Here is a 17902-nt window from a genome sequence, read left to right on the forward strand (position 1 = left end):
ATAGTGCCTGGCATATAGTAGGCACTTAATAAATATTTATTGACTGATTTTGTTTTGAATTAATGTATGCCCTAGGTAATAAAAATATACATATCACTGTGAATTGATAAACTTCACGCTTTTGTTGGTATCGACCTATTAGAGGAACCTAGGTGGCTCAGTGGATAGATCACTGAGCTTGGAATCAAGAAGACTCATCTTCCTGAGTTCAAATCTCGCCTCAGACACTTATCAGCTGTGAGACCCTGGGCAAGTCACGTAACCCTGTTTGCCTTGGTTTCTTCATCTGCAAAATGCTGCAGAAGGAAATGGCAAACCACTCCAGCGTCTTTGCCCAGGAAATCCCAACTGAGGTCACGAAGAGTGAAGAGTCCGACACGACTCAACAACAAAACTAAGTGCCAGGAACCCGAGGTGGCTTTTCTGGAGTCACTCCCAGTTCTAGAAGAAGGACTTCAAACCCATTTGGTGGACTCCTTGTCGAGGACTTAGTGAAGGACATGGTCAAAAATCCCATAAGTTGTGAAGGTCTGGACGGTTTGCAATCTGTACCTTTGCAGAAAGCAAGCACATCCACAAAATCACAGAAACATTTAAGAGTCGAAGTGGATAAGGCCCACGGATTTTCTTTCCTCAGAGATCCACAGTAGGTTGGTCATATATTATCTCTTTCAGAAGCTCTATTATTTTTTCCATAGCAGTTCCTCACGCGACCCAGACCTGAAGCTGCTCCCGTCCCCCTTGTCCGGACTACTCCCCGGGCCAGTTTTTCAAATCCGTCTCCTTCAGTGGCTTCTCCGACAGAGATTGGTTGTCCGGGGTCCCTAAAAACCGCCTGCCCAGCCAATGGTCCTTCACACCAGAAAGGCTGCTTCCGGCTCTTAAACAAGTGGGTGACAGGAGGGGCGGGGCTACGGCGACCGCTCGAGGCCTAGTTCTCTGTGTGCTACGGTGATAGAATCAAGCGCAGCTCTTGACATCGGGAGGAAGGACTGGTCTTTAAGGGCCTGGGAAAAAACAGAACTTAACCGGGCAGACCAAAAAAATCTTTAGGAAAGGGGCCCTGGAATTGGAATAGAAGCCAAGCAGGCCGCGTCATCTGGGGAGCTGTAGTCCGGAACAGTTTGTTCCCGGCGCAGGCGCAGTCACGTCCCCTGAGGATGCGCGCGCAGCCTCGACGCCATGATTTGTTCTTAAGCTTCGAACCCAGCTCTTTATCATAGGTCAGTCCAGGCTCCGGACCCAGTTCCAGGTATTTAGCGGCCCGGCCCCATCGCTCGCCGCCGCACGTTCCGCCTAGGGAGCTCGGCTTCGGGAGGGGCCAGAGGTGGGCGGGATAGTCGAAGCCCGGGAGGACGCGGGGGGCGGGGCGGGCGGAGCGGCTTCCCCAGGTCCGAGCTAGCGCGGATGAGTGAGTGATGGGCTGGGCCTCGGCGGCTCCTGGGGCGAGGGTGGTTTGACAGCAGCGTCACGTGCGTGCGGCGCGAGGCGCCCGTCTGAGGCTCCCGGAGTTCGAGACCTAGATCGCGTCCGCCTTATGTCAATCTGTCAACAAACGTTAGGTGCCTGCTTAGTGCCAGGTACTGTGAATGAATGAGTGAATATTTATTAAGTGTTTGCCTTTGCCTTGTTCTGAGCACCTGGCTAAGGACTGGAGAAACAAATGTGAAAGCGAATACTGCCCTCAAGGATCTTACCTTCTAACTGAGTAAGACAGTACTTCTCCAGAATCGTGGCTAGGTAGGAGTGTTTTGGTTTGCTAAGGGGCATGTTGTTAAGTCGCTTCAGTTGTGTCCGACTTTTCGTGACCCCGTTTGGGGTTTTCTTGGCAAAGATACTGGAGTGGTTTGCCATTTTCTTCTCCAGCTCATTTTACAGATGAGGGAACTGAGGCAAACTGGGTCAAGTGACTTGCCTAGCCACAGCTAGTAAGTGTCTGAGGTCAGATTTGAACTCAGGAAGATGAGTCTTCCGGACACCAGGCTGGCACATTATCCCCTGTCACCTAGCTGTCATGTAAGGTGACTTAGAGGGTTTTTTAAAGGAGTTTGGCTGAGAAAGGAAGGCAAGATCCAGAAGGATAATTAGGTTTTGTTTTTGTTTTTGTTTTTAAGGAAGACAACTAGGAAAGAACCGGAAGATGGAGAGACACTGAGGATTAAAGACAGAAGATTATTGTGGGAGCAATCTGCTAGAGAAACTGGGAGAGAATGGGGCAGGGATGTGTATGGAGAGGTTCGCTTTGGTGAGAAGAAGAGACTTTATTTGATCAGAGAATGGAGGAAAGGAGAGGATAGTGGGAGAATCACACACACACACACACACACCCAGCTAGCACTGAGCCTTAAACACAGTGGAGGGAGGCACTAGAAAAAAACCAGTTCCTTCCCTCAAGGAGCTTAAACTTTGTTTAAGGAATACATCAGGTACAGGAGTAAATAAAAATAAGATGATCTGAAGAGGGGGAGAACACTAATAAAAGGAGGGATCAGGAAGGATATTCCATAGGAGATGACATATGAGATGAGCTTTTAAAGAAGGTAGGGATCCTAAGAGGCTGAGGAGAGAAGGGAGTACATTCCAGGAATGGGAGGTAGCCTCTGAAAAGGCATGGGGACAGGACATGGAATACCAAGTTCAAGGGAAGAGTCTAAGGCAGGTTATAATATGCAGTAAGCCTGGAAAGGTAGACTTGTGCCATATTGTGAAAAGTTTTCAATGCAAATTGAGTTTGTAGTGTATCACAGCAATGGGGGCCACTGAAGAATGTTAACTCCTAAAGGGTGTGGAGTATTTTTTTGTTTCATTTTAGTTTTTTGCCTGTATCCGTAGGACCTAGCCTTGTGCTTTGCACATAGTAGGTGCTTAAGAAACATTTGTAGAATTGAATTCTATTTTTGTTTAATGAATAAAATTCATCATGTGCCTATTTGTATTGCTGGCTCTCTCTTCTGTACTTTATAGGACTTAGGTGCTAGGTTCTCTTCTCTGACCCCATCTTCTCTCTGTTCACAGCATTTCTGTGTTGAGTTAATAGGTATCAAGCCTGAAGCACCAGAGAGAGGGTCCTGAGCCCCAGAGTGAAGGTCCCAGATAAAAGTGATCTTGCCTCTAGTCCCCAGGTGCTAGGGAGCAGGGACTCATCCCAAGAGGAGACACACCTGGCCTGAAACCTTTGGTCAGAGTTTCAGGAATGAGCAAGTCCTAGAAGACTCATGTTGGATCAGTTCCTGTTATCTTGCCTGGGAAAACAGGACTGGGGTGACATCAGACTATCCAGAAACCAATGAGCACTGTTTAACCTTAGAGAATCTGACCCAAATGCTTCAGGAGAGAGGTGAGAATTACAGAAGGGGGAGATGCTATGGTTTGCCTAATAAGGAGGTGATGCCTTGAACCATTTAATGGGACCTTTTCCTCTAAAGCTGACAGGATTGAGTTTGAGAGTATATATATATATATATATATATATATATATGTATGTATGTATGTGTGGTGGCCTATGATGTGTATGTATGATGTGTCTATGTGGATACCCGAGCGGAGATTTAAGTCTACGTGTCTGGGTGCTGGGACAAAGGTGTGAGTCTGTGTGGGTGTCAGGGCAGAGGCCTGGGCCTATGTGTGTTGCTGCTTTCTGTCATGAAGTGTGTAAGAGGAGTCACACCAGTCTCTTTTGTGAGTAGCTCCAGTTTGATCTGTTTGAGAACCACAAAGCAAGAAGATCTCCCTTCATTTTTTTTTCTCTTCCACAGCTCAACTTCCTCAGAAATCAGCATTTCCCCTATCCATTTCACTGATCAGAAAGTAATGCACCCTGGCCTAGTAACAATGAGATCCCAGGTGAGTCGGGTGTCTTCTAAGTCTCCAGAAATGCCATCTTATGGCAGGATTGTTTTCTCTCATCCTGGAAGTATTGTTTAGGAACCTGAGGCCCAACTGTTTTGCCCCCAGGAGACAGGGAGTGTTCTTCACTTAATAACACCATTTCACCGAATTCCTTTTGTCTCATAATAGCAATGAACACAGCAGGAAGTCAGATCTACTGTATGCTTAGTAATTTCTGTGAACAATCCTAGCCAGTGAGCAAAACAAAAGAAATGGAAGATAGTCCTTGCTCTCAAGGACCTTTGCAGTCTCACTAGAAGAGAAGACATGCACGTAAATTTATTTTGTTGTTTTTTAACACAGGTGAAAAACTTAAGTAGTACAGAGAAATGTATAAGTCAGGGTTGAGAAGAATGGGGCAGAAAATAAATATCAAAAATTCAGAGGAAGGAGAGGCTAGACGAGATTTAAATAATTGTAGAGGGTGGGCAAGGAGAACATGATGTGCAAAGACTTAGGGCTGGGGTGATTCTGTTCTTTGTAGAAACCAGTAAGGAGTTTGGCTTAGTTGGAGTAGAGGGGTACTTTGTTTATTTATTTTTGTTTGTTTTTCTTTTTTTTAAGTAGGCAGTGGGGTTAAGTAACTCGCCCAGTGACACACAGCTAGTAAGTGTCAAGTGTCTGAGGCTGCATTTGAACCCAGTCCTCCTGATTCCAAGGCCAGTGCTCTATCCACTGCTCCACCTAGCTGCCCTGTACTTTATTGTATAAAATGTATTTTGTTGATGTCTTTGTATCACAGTCATTTCCTCTCCCACCCTTCCAGATTGAACCCACTGCTGTGGCAAAGGAAAAATATTTGAAACAGAATCCTTGTAACAGTGTATACAATATTCTTTTCTGCTAGTTTCCCACCTCTTCGTTTGTGAGGGAGGAAGTATTCTCTTCTCTAGGACCTTCACTGAGTTTTCCATTACTCAGGGTTCATCTTCCTTTTGGTGATCTGCATAGTTATAGTCATATACTTTTCTTTCTTGATTATGCTTATTTTGCTCAGAATTATTTCATATAAATCTTCACATTTCTCTAAATTCCTCATATTTATTTCTTACTGAACAATAATATTCCACTACCTTCTTGTAGCATAGGTTTGTTTGTTTGTTTTCAGACATTCCCCAGCACCAACTTTGTTTCCAAGTCTTGATCAGTTCAGCACTCTTCCATGATATCTTGGTATGCCTCTGCCCTTAGTTACTGACTTTGCTTCTACTACTCACTTTTGGAGTCCTTACTTGTTTGCATCTCTCTAATAACTCAGGCTGCCTGTTGCAAACTACTGTATTCTCTATGTTAATTCATAAGGCCTTTTCTTAGATCCAGGGAGCCTTTGTTCTTCTGTGATCTATTGGTCATCTGCTTTTATTTTAAAAAGACCTCTTGCGTTGCTTGAGCTCCAGTCTGCGGGTGATTTAATTGTTAATTCTTTGGCACATCCACCTGAGATGAGTTGTATAGTGAGTTTTATAAGGCTAATTATTGCTTAACCATTATTCTTGGCAAATTATGCCAAAGGTAAGTAGTACACGTAACCCTACTTCAGTTGTCCGCATAGCATTATAGGAAATATTTGATACCTTGTTTGTTCTTTATACACATGCATTAGCTTGTAGATGTTCTAAGCAGGAGACAACCCCCTGTTCCCTCCTGTAATCTCCAGCAAAATGTGTTAATGAACTGTGGTCCCCAGTGTTATATGATCTACTCTAGGGACCTTTATTCTTAAATTATTTCCTTCAGATCATACAGGTTTTCTGTGAAGCTAATGTGAGGTTCAGGATCAGGTGGCACAAAAAAGAGAAGTAATTGCCTGCCATAAATATTCTCTGAGAAGGTAGCATCTCCATTATGAGGCCCAATCACATGTGATAAGAGGGTTCATGAGAAAACAAGTCTCTAGTGTCTGGCTGAGAGATTTTGGTTTGCTGGCACTGCCTAGTCCAGACAGAGAACTTCCTACAACATGACAAACAATTAGAAGCAAGGGAAGGTAGCTCTACACAGATTCCCTCACTGATTTGAAAGCACCACACAACCCCTCCCCATGCCAGGAAAAAAAAACCAAACCATAAAAAACAGAAAAATCATTTGGAGACTAATAGTAATAGCTAGCATTTATACAACTCTTTCATGGTTTTTTTTCCTCAGAGCTTTAGATATTGTCTCATTTGATCCTCATAAGAATCCTGTAAGGTAGGTACTATCATTTACCTCACTTTACAGATGAAGAAACTGAAACTCAGAAATACTAAGCAACTTGCACAATGACACAGTTCGTAAATGACTGGGACAGGATTCAGCCTCAAGTATTCCTTTCTCCAAGTCCAGCACTTTATCTGTTTCCTGGAATTCCAAAGCTTTCCCTGAACTTGGTACCAGTAATCAATGTGCATGACCTAACCTTGTCTCCCACTCTTGCAAGCTAAATGGGGACCATCCACCATTTCCAGTGTCCCTGCCTGTCTGGGTTAAGAGATTCCTGAATTACGCAACCCTGTCTCTATTCCATCCCATATATAGGCCTAAGTTTCTCAGCCTAAAATTACCATCCATTGGCAAGGCACAGAGAGGCAGGGAGTGCCTTAACCCACTAAGCTTGATGAATCTAGTCTCATTACAACCCAGGAAGGCCTTCACCTCTTATGGTTCAAGGAACCTATAGGGTTCCTTGCCCATGTAGACCCCTATTGAAGACAACTAAGATTTTCTGCTAAGTCCCTGTATCCTCCATCACCATTTTGTTTTTTGGGTTTTGTTTTGCTTTTTGGCTAGGCAGTCAGGGTTAAGTGACTTGCCCAGGGTCACACAGCTAGTAAATGTTAAATGTTTGGTCTGAGGCCAGATTTGAACTCAAGTCCTCCTGACTTAAGGGCCGGTGCTCTGTCCACTATCCCTCTCCATCACCATCCTTACCAGAGTGGGGGGCTCCTGACATCTTAGCCTTTTCCCTACTCCCCACTCCCTTGTATCCCAATACTCAGGTCCACCTAGCCAATGGCTTAAAGCTTCTTATTCTTTAATCCCATCCCATCGTTACCACCCCCCTCCCATTTATACTGTTAACATGGGCTGAAAGCTATGGAATTCTGTACTTTTCCCCATAGTGGAAGGAATAACTCCTCCAAATCAATCATAGGAAAAACCCAACTCTGTTCTAAACCCTGAGCCTGATTAGAGATCCCTACTTAGTGCACTACTCTGCTACAACAACCATAGCATGCACCTTGATCAGGCTTTCTAGATTACATACTTTCTACCTTTCCAATTCCTAAACAGAAAAAGGAATTCTGTTTAAAAAATTATAATACAATAAAGAAATTCTATAACATAAGATTATCCAAGGGATAGAAATTCTTTTGGAAATGTAAGCTGAAGCATTAACAAGTGGTAGAAACACAAAAGGATAATTAAGTTGGATAGTAAATATATTGAGAGACAGCATGGTGTAGTAGATAGATAGCCAGACTTAGAGTCATGGAAGCAACAAATGACAGAATAAATCAAGTTGAGTTTAAAAATAAATATATGATAAAAAATAAAATTGGAGGACCAGCCTATGTCAGTATAACTGAAAAAGCAGCTAATAGGTATGCCAGCCAGAGTAGCAGATTTGGAAAACAGGAGTACATGCATCAGACTCAATTGCGGTTCTAGAAGATACTGAATAAGAAAAAAACCTGCTCTTTTAAGGTTAAGCACTGGTTGAATGACTACATATTTTCATTTGTGGATCACTGATAACACACAGGGCATTTTCTTTGTTTTAGTTAACTTTTCTTTTTAAAAAATCTTGACAAAGATGAATATTTCCACATACATAGAAAAGCTCATATATGTAACTATCAATCCTTTTTTAAAATGTCTACATTAAATTTAACAGTCGTGCCAGCACTACTCTGCTTATTTTCATCACCTAACTTCTTTTTTTCTGTGTATTTTTAAAATGTTTCATTAAATCTCTTTGCTTTCTTTTTGTCTTTTTTTTTTTTTTTGCATCACTGAGAGGCATAGTGAATAGAGAGCTGACCTTGGAGCTAGAAAGACCTGGGTTCAAGTCCCCTTTCTGACACTTAATGGCTGTTCCATCCTAGCAAGGCACTTAATTTGCTTTGGTATAGGAAGTTTGTCACTAGGAGCTCCCTACACCAGTGAAATCACAGGTCAAATTCCTACCCTTTTTGAGTCTCTATCACCAACTGCCACCATTCCATTAGTCTCTAAAACTGTGTTCACACCCTAAACTCCATAAGAAAAAGCCTCCCTTGTAACAAATAATTATAGTCAATCAAAATAAATTCTCAGATTGATCATGTCTGAAAAATTGTCTCATTTTGCAATTACAGTCCACCACCTCTTTGCCAAGAAGTTCTTCATCATCAGTGTTCTATAGTGATCAGTTACTGCATTGATAAAGAGTTCATAAGTCTTTCAAAGTTGCTTTCCTTTACAATGTTATCATTGGATCTGCTCATGTTACTCTTCTATAGTCAAAAAAGTCTTCTCAGCTTTCTTGGAGTCAGTCCCTTTTATCATTTTTATAGCACAGTTATATTCTGTTACATTCATTGGCAGTAATTTGTTGAGCTATTTCACAATTGATAGGTACCTACTGTTTCAAGTTCTTTGCTACAACAACAAAAAGTGCTGTTATAAATATTTTACATATATACCCTTTCCCTCAGTGTTTGATCGCTTTGGCTCGGAGAGATATTGCATGATCAAAGAATATGCAGAGTTTAGTGACTTTTTTGCTTCCAGGGGAAAAATAATGTTTTCTCTTTAAGGATACTGACTGTCTCATCCTTTTGTCGTATCTCCTATATGGTCAAGATCACTATTGGGTACATAGTAGGAATTATAATAATTTATTTAATTTGAAACATAGGATCATAGATTATAGATGAAAAGGACCTTAGAGGTCATCAAGGTTTCTCTGATCTTATAGATGGGGAAACAGGCCTAGAGAGGTTTAGTAACTTGCTTAGGGTCACTAAATATCAGAAGAGGACTTGAACCCATTTAAACCACTGTATGATACCTGTCTCTGTATTCAAATCCTTGAACATTATTTAGATAGGTAATCTTGTTTACTCACTGGAAGTTCCCATTTGCCCCCAAAACCATGTCAATGGATTGTGGTTGAATAAGAATATTTTTGACATTTCAGGAATCACTGACATTCAAAGATGTGGCTGTGTACTTTACCCAGGAGGAGTGGGGGCAACTAGACCCTGGTCAGAAATATCTATACAGAGATGTAATGCTAGAGAATTATAGGAATATGGTCTCATTGGGTAAGTGTGGTTTTCTCATATGACTTAGAATCATTTTGTCCTTTGAAGCATCTTTCTTTCCTCATTTAATAAAGGGTGTGAAGCTGCTGAAGAGTTTATCCATGAAGAAACTTGAGGTTCAGTTATCAGATTCCTAATCTCTTTATGGCAGAGAAATAGAATGTTCCTGATTTTCAGGTGAAAGGTAGCATAAGCACCTTGTAGCATAAGAAATAGGTACTTCCTTTGTGTTTTATTTATTACTGCCTCTTTTATCTTTCAGAAGTTCTGAGGAACAAGGGCCTGGAACTTTTTGGGATAGATCTTTGTCCCCCCAAAAACCACCTAAGTCATTTTTCTTTCTACTTGAGCAGGGTATCACATTTCCAAGCCAGATGTGATCTCCCATTTGGAGCAAGGAGAAGAGCCTTGGATGATAGGGAGAGAAATCCTAAGAGGTAACTCTCCAGGTGAGTGAGAAAGAACCAAGCAAATGAGTATTATTATAAAGAACAGGTGTGAAAGAGAACAAACTTCACTCGTCAGAAAACCCTTTATTATCTTAAAACCTATTGAAGGTAGAGGGATTAACCAACAGTTTTTCCTGCTAATTTGATGGGCAACCATTTTGGTCCTTTTTTTTTTTTTGGCAGTCATAAAGTGTTTCTATGAATAGATAGGTATATGTTATATCTTGCTTTCTGTCTGTGACTTTCTTGGGTATGTGCCCAATAACCTGATCATGGAGGACTTTAAATGCCAAGTAGAAAGTTTCTGTTTTATTTTAGAGGCAGTAGGGGGCTACCAGAACTTTTTGATCAAAGGAGCGACATGGTCAGACCTGTACTTTGGAAATATCAATTTGACAACTAAGTCAGTGATAGATTGGAGAGAGGAGAGACCAGAGATGGGAAGACAAATTAGGAGAATGTTGGAGTACTCCAGATGCTAATTGAGAACTATCTTTTGATCTACTTCCAGCTCATATTTATAGCAATTATGAAACAAATGATGAAATTCCATGGCATCAAAAAAGAAAAAAGTAGTCAATTTTAGTTATGCTTTTGTAATATTTATTTAGCAAAGAGAGAATATTAATTACGTGGACACATCCTCAAAAAAGACTTGATTAGATGGCCTCTTGGGGACCAAGTATATTCCTTTCCCTAATTTTATCCCTCAACACTAATCCATTCTTGCAATACAAAGGAGACCTTCAAAGCTATAAGCTTTCTTTAATCATGAGATATTTTAGAGTTCTTTTGATACTAGGGTTCTCCTTTAAGTACCCTATACTTCTAGAGAAGACTGTAGTCATTTAGCATGAGTTCCCTCAAATGCTATTCTTGATTTTATTTCAGCATAACACAGACCTGGTTATTACTACTATTGGTTCCAATGGTTTATAAACACTATTACTTTTTATTTTTATACCATAGCTGTTTCTTCCTCCCCTCCCCGCAACCCCTACCATTTTACCCCTACTTCCCACACATCCATTGAACCCTTTCTTGTAACAAAGAAAAGCATTTCAGTAAAGCCAACCATTAGAGACCATTTTTGACAGGGTTTACTGCATTCCATATATATACTCCCTACTTTTCCACTGAGTAGAGGAACATGTTTTATTGTCATTTTTCTAAATATCGCTTGTTGTACTTCAGAGTTCAGTTGACTTTTAGTGTTATTAATCATTTATATGTTTGTGATCATTGTCTGTATTATTCTCTTGATTCTGCATTCTTTACTCTATCATTTCATATTGTCTTGCCAAGTTTCTCTGAATTCCTTATAGTCATTTCTTATCGGACAATAATATTCTATTGCATTAATATGCTATGGTTTTCTCAGCCATCTCCCAAATTTATGGGCAACTATTTTGGTTCTAATTTTGTTGTAGCCACAAAGAATGCATGTGAATATATGGTATAGATTATATCTTGTTTTCTGTCTTTGATTTTCCTGGGTATATGCTTAGTAATGAGATTGCTGAGTCACAGGATAAGAATAGACTAGTGATTTTTCTCATATAATTCCAAATTGTTTTCCAGAATGGTTGGACCAATTCATAGCTCTGTGAGCTACTCAACAGTGTTTTGTCCAGGCGGGGTGTAGGGCCCTACATCTTTCAAGACAAAGGCCAAAATTTATTTGTTTGTATTCCATTTTTGATACCCACCCTATTTTATAGTCTAAATGTAGCATCCAAGAGGGCAATATCAACTAGTCTAGATTTCATGTTGCAGTAGTGATTAGTTAATCTCTAAGGGCCTCCCTGTCTACAGCTATTAAATCCATGTTAGGCCTCTGTCTAGCGTATACCGTAATCTCTAATCCAGTAGGAGGGATGGACTTCTTAACTTCTTTATGCTGGATAGTCAAATGAGCACAGAAATTGAGAGGTTTTATTAGTACTGAATAGTAGAATGTATATACATACATACATATTATATATATATATATATGTATATATATACACACACATACATTACATACACACACACACATAAAAAAAATATAAAAGATGACTATATACAAGATATTTAACTATGTGAGAGAAAGATAATGGCATATAGAAGTTAATTGCAGAACAGGATCTGGTTTTCAAAAAAGGATATGGAAACCAGCTGTTGCTTAAAAAAAAAAACAGGCTGTAGGAGAATAACCATGTTATTCATCCTTCAGACAAATTCAGGTATGATTTCTTGACCAAGCATGGGAACCAATAAATCTATTAATGATTCCAGGTTAATTGGAATGTAGAAAGTGTGTGAGGGAAAGTGAAAGAAAGGGGAAGGTGGGGAGGAACATTTATATAGTGCCTATTGTGTGCCAGGCACTATGCTAAGCACTTTATAAATATTATCTCATTTGATCTCACAACAGCTCTGCAAGGCAGGTGCTATTATTGTCTCTATTTTATAGTTGAAGAAACTGAGGCAAACAGAAGTTAAGTGACCTCCCCAAGGTCACACAGCTAGTATAGATCTGAAGCCAGATTTGAACTCAGGTCTTCCTGAATCCCAGCATTCTATCCACTGTGACATCAAGATGTGAGATTTTTGTAAAATAGATTTAGAAAGAGACTAGAACCCAATTGTGGAGGACTTTAAACACCCAGAAAAAGGAGTTTATATTTTATCCTAGAGGTAATAGGGAGCCACTAGAACTTTATGATCAAAGGAGTGACATGGTTGACCTGTGCTTTGGAAATATCAATTTGGCAGCTAAGGGGAATGATAGGTTGGAGAGGGGAAAGACCAGAGATGGGAAAACCAATTAGGAGGCTGTTGGAGTACTCTAGGCAAGAGGTAATAAGGTCCTGAACTAAGATGATTGTAAAATGAGTAAAGCTAAGGGTATGTATGTGAGATATGGATGAAGACTTGGCAAGACCTGGTATCTGATTAGATGTGGTGGGGCTAGTGAACATATTGAAGATGACTCAGATTGTGAAGCTGAGTTCCTGGAAGAATGTATTCTTGATAGAAATAGGTCAGTTAGGAGGAAGGTTAGATTTACGGGTAAAGACAATGAGTTCTATTTTGGACAAATTGAGTTTGAAATGTCTATGGGACATCCAATTGGAAATATATAAAAGACAATTGGTTATGTGGGACCAGAGTTCAGGAGAGGCACTGGGACTGTATATAGACAGTTCTCACTTTACATAAGTGGACTGTTCCACAGGCTTCTATGTAAAGTGATTTTTACAGATGTGGGGAAGGGAGGGAGGGAAGCAGGAAGGGGACATTGCACCTCTGGAGAGAGGAGGTCGGCACATGGTTCAAGGACATGTGGAGGCCAAGGACAGAGAAGCAAGAGCAGGGACAGGGGCCACCTGTGAGGGGCCTGGCTCAAATTGAGAGGAAGATCATGCTGAGGGCAGACATGGATACAGACAGGAGAGAATGGGTGACACACAGGAGCCAAGGACATATACACAGTGCCTTAGTGTGGACAGATGGAAGACAGACAGGGGCCCCTGCAGATGGAGTGGGGCAAAGTTCTCTCCAGCACTGTAGGTCTCAGTAGAGGTCTTTCATTGCAACAGTTATTCTTCTGCTTTCACTTGAAGGAGTTTGGGCTTTTTTTAGGTTTGTTTCGTTTTGTTTTGGAGGGGGACAGGAGCAGAGAGAGAAAGCACAGTACTGTACAGAAAAGCTAACAAAAGTGGTTTTTTGGAATGCAGATTTCTTTTAGAATTCTCTACATGAAGTTGAATTTACATAATGCTAATTTATTCAAGGCAAGAACTGTCTACATAGATTTGAGATGCCTTTGCATAGAGCTGATAATAAAGATTATGGAAACTAATGGGGTCACCAAGAAAGAAAGTGGAGAGAGAGAGAGAGAAAGGGCCCGTGACAGTGCCATCCTGGGTCATAGGCACAAGGTGCCTCATATAAAGGAGACTGAGATGGAGTGATTAGATAGATAGGAGAACCAGGAGAAGGTTGTGTGGGATTAAAAAAAAGAAGAGAGCATATAAGAAGGTGGTCAATAGTGTCAGATACAGCAGAGAATTCAGAAAGGATGACTGAAAATAGAATCAGATATGGTAAATCAAAGATCATTGGATCTTTGGAGAGAGCAATTTCAGATCATTGCTAAGGCTGGAAGCTAGACTGCAAAGGGTTGAGAAAACCCAGGAAAGAAAGTATCCTTTAGGAGGGAGAAGTTGGTCAGAAACACTCCAATTATTCCTTTAAAAAAAAAAACTTTTAGGGGCAGCTAGGGTGGCTTAGTGAATAGAGTCTGGCCTTGGAGTCAGGAGGACCTGAGTTCAAATCCAGCCTCAGACACTTAATACTTACTAGCTGTGTGACCAGTGGGCAAATCACTTAACCCCGATTGCCTCATCAAAAAGAAAAGGAAAAAAAAAACCCTTTATAATAGTAAAAGTAGCTAATGTTTATATAGTACTTTAAAGTTTGCAAAGTAGTTTACAACCTTAAGATTCTGTCCTTGAGACTTCACTTAAAACCCACGTAACCCATTGTCTCCTAGTAATGGTACTGTATTCTGTGTATTTCCTTGCACTTCTGGAATCTGACCCATATCTTAATGCCTACCCAAGCTCCCATCCTCCATGTATTTTTTTAGACTACTTTCACATGTTGAATTTTCCTTTCTTTGACATCTCAGACATTTAAAGTCTGTATTTAGTGCAGTTTTTCCTTCCTTTTAAGTATCTGTAGGACTCAGCTCTCCACTGTTCCCACAATTATGGGGTAATTAATCATTACTATTACAACATAAAGTTGCTTTCCTTATTGGCAATCCATTTTGTTTTATTGTCAGATTATCTAAAATACTGGGAAGCTAGGTGGCATAGTGGATAGAATGCCAGGCAAGGAGTCAGGAAGGGTCATCTTCCTGAGTTCAGATTTGGCCTCAGACACTAGCTGTGTGACACTGGGCAAGTCACTTAACTTTGTTTGCCTCAGTTTCCTCATTTGTAAAATGAGCTGAAGAAGGAAATGGCAAACCACTCCAGTATCTCTGTCAAGAAAATCCCAAATGGAATCATGAAAAGTGGGACACAACTGAAAAACAACTGAGCAACAACACTTAAAATACTACATTCATCCTTTCACTACTGATCATTAAAAACAATATTTACTACTTATGGTCTGCTGCATCATGTCTTAATTCCTCTGCTTAGCATTTGAATGCTCTTTAATTATCCACCCTTATTTCTCTCTGTTCCCTAACAACATTCTCTACTGCAATTCAAAAATACTGGTATTCTCTTTTTATAACATACAGTTTCCTACAACTTTGTGTTTATGTTGTACTCACTATCTGGATGGTACTTCTCTACTTTCAGCCTCTAATATTTGGCCTTCTCTATAGTACTTAAGAATTTACTTTAAAAAAAAAAGCCAAGGTATAATTAACCCATTGTCTCTTTCTTAGACTTGACCTTAGAGTAATTTGCATCCTCAAAACATAAAAAAGTATTGAGTAGTTTTTGTGGCCAGGAATATTCTCAGTCACTTCATGGAAGTGCTGCCATTTTTCTCACTTTTCTTTATCACTAACTCTCTCACCATTCTAAAATGTTCTATAATATTTGTATAGCAAACTTTTTATTATTCTGTAATATCACATAGCAGAACCTAATCCTGCAAATTTAGGTTTACATAACCTTAGTTGTGTCCTCATTGATGATTGCCACTTTATCCTTTAAACATTCACTGATTTCCCTGGTTGGTAGCATCCATCCATCCATCAATCAGTCATTCTACAAATATTTATTGAATACCTAGTCCCAAGTTTTGTTCTAGGCATTGGGTATACAAGTGTAATGAATGAAATAATCCCTGTCACAAGGAATTTGCATTCTAAAGCATCTCCATCAGACCTTGTACATTATCACTCTAGTTTTAAATTTTTAATGTACTTTTCATATAATATAAAATACTATGTTTAATGTATCACTAGTGGTTTGGCCTCCAGCCCTTTTACATTAGCTGCACATTGCCCTTGTCACTGATCCAGAAGGTGTGTGTAATAAGTGATTTTACTTAGATGGAGCAAGAATTTCTATGGCTTACAGATAAGCCCTGATTTTTGTTAGGGAAATTGTAGGAGTGCTAGGACTGAAGTAGTGTTCTTATAAACATGAAATTGTTACTTATGTAGGATTCCTTTGGTGACATTGTACATGATCAGTTTAGGTGGGATAAGAGATGGAAACCCCAGAAACTAATTGGACTTCTATTAGAATAATTTGGACTCAGGTTAATGGGACTCTGATCCCAGACTGCCTTACACAATTCTGATATTTGCTCATGGTCAAATCCTCTGTTTAATCTGTTACACTATTGACTATTATATTTCTTTCAGGTGGGATGACCAGGTATGAAACCAAGCAGGGCACTTCTGAAGAGGAATTAGCCCAGGTGACAGTGGAAAGATTTCCAAAAGGTGTTATCTGGTACTCTGAGTTAAGAGATACCTGGAAACATGTTGGCCCGTTTGGAAAGCAAATGATAGTTCCTCAGGAGAAAATTATCCCGGGGAAGAGAGACCCTAAGTGTAATGAAATTAGTCTGAATTCAGTCCTTGTTACAGAACAGAAAGTTTCCATAAGAGAGAAATCCCAAGGATGTGATCTATATGGAAGAACCTTTCAATTTAGTTCACACCTAATTAGACATCAGAAAATCTGTGTATGGAAGAAACCTTATGAATGTCATGAATGTGGGAAAGCTTTTAGTAAGGGTGCACTCCTAAGGCAGCATCAGAGAGTCCATACTGGAGAGAAACCCTATAAATGTAATGAATGTGGGAAAGCTTTCACATTGCGTGGGAGCCTTACTGGACATAAGAGCATTCACACTGGAGAAAAACCCTATGAATGTAATGAATGTGGGAAAGCCTTCAGACTGCATGCACACCTTACTCAACATATGAGAATTCATACTGGAGAGAAACCCTATGAATGCAATGAATGTGGGAAAGCCTTCAGATTGCATGGACACCTTACTAAGCACCTGAACATTCATCCTGGAGAGAAACCCTATGAATGTAATGAATGTGGAAAAGCTTTCAGTAAAGGTGCACTCCTTAAGCAACATCAGAGAGTCCATACAGCTGAAAGACCCTATAAATGTGATGATTGTGGAAAAACTTTCAGTATGAGTGCACTTCTTAAGCAGCATCAAGGAGTCCATACTGGAGAGAAACCCTATGAATGTAGTGAATGTGGGAAAGCCTTCAGACTTCGTGGAAGCCTTACTCAACATAAGAGCATTCATACTGGAGAGAAACCCTATGAATGTAGTGAATGTGGGAAAGCTTTCAGTACAGGTGCAATTCTTAAGCAACATCAGAGAATCCATACTGGAGAGAAGCCCTACAAATGTGATGAATGTGGGAAAGCCTTCAGTCGGAGTTCAAGTCTTACTGAACATAAGAGAATCCATACTGGAGAAAAACCCTATGAATGTAATGAATGTGGGAAAGCCTTCAGACTGCATGGACACCTCACTAAACACCAGAGCATTCATCCTGGGGAGAAACCATATGAATGTAACGAATGTGGAAAAGCCTTCAGACTTTGTGGAAAACTTACACAACATAAGAGAATTCATACTGGAGAAAAACCATATAAATGTAGTGATTGTGGGAAAGCATTTGGTGATGGTGCACTTCTTATGCGGCATCAGAGAGTCCATACTGGAGAGAAACCCTATAAATGCAATGAATGTGGAAAAGCCTTTAGTCGTCGTGCAAACCTTACTCAGCATAAAAGAGTACATACTGGAGAAAAACCCTATGAATGTCAAGAATGTGGGGAAACTTTCAGTCAGAGTAAACAACTAAAGCGACATCAGACACTTCATACTGGAGAGAAACCCTACAAATGTAATGAATGTGGGAAAACCTTCCGTCAGAGTAGACAGTGTACTCAACATCAGAGAATTCATACTGGAGAGAGACCCTACACATGCAGTGAATGTGGAAAGACCTTCAGACTGCATACACAGCTTACTGAACACAAAAGCATTCATACTGGAGAGAAAGCTTATGAATGTAATGAATGTGGAAAAGCTTTCAGACTGCATGCAAACCTCTCTCGGCATCAAAGAATACATACAGGAGAGAAACCCTATAAATGTAATCAGTGTGGAAATGCCTTTAGGCACAGTTCAACTCTAGTCAGACATCAGAGACTTCATAGTGGAGAGTAATCCCGAGGTTTTAGTGAATGGAGAAATTCTGTTATATTT

General features: G+C 40.2%; 1 protein-coding gene across 1 annotated transcript in view; it reads left to right on the forward strand.

The window, feature by feature from the left end:
- Window positions 1–891: 891 nt before the first annotated feature.
- Window positions 892–17902, forward strand: part of LOC110207370 (uncharacterized) — a 42914-nt gene continuing 25903 nt past the window's right edge. The window contains 7 exon segments of the mRNA XM_020984966.2: window positions 892–1252; window positions 2115–2245; window positions 3016–3337; window positions 3756–3843; window positions 9053–9179; window positions 9533–9628; window positions 16014–17859. Of these exon segments, the coding sequence (XP_020840625.2) occupies window positions 3811–3843; window positions 9053–9179; window positions 9533–9628; window positions 16014–17859 (2102 nt within the window). The 5' untranslated portion in view covers window positions 892–1252; window positions 2115–2245; window positions 3016–3337; window positions 3756–3810.

This window comes from Phascolarctos cinereus, unplaced genomic scaffold (assembly GCF_003287225.1).
Source record: "Phascolarctos cinereus isolate Bilbo 61053 unplaced genomic scaffold, phaCin_HiC Scaffold_2;HRSCAF=192, whole genome shotgun sequence".
In the NCBI taxonomy this organism is placed as follows: Eukaryota; Metazoa; Chordata; class Mammalia; order Diprotodontia; family Phascolarctidae; genus Phascolarctos; species Phascolarctos cinereus.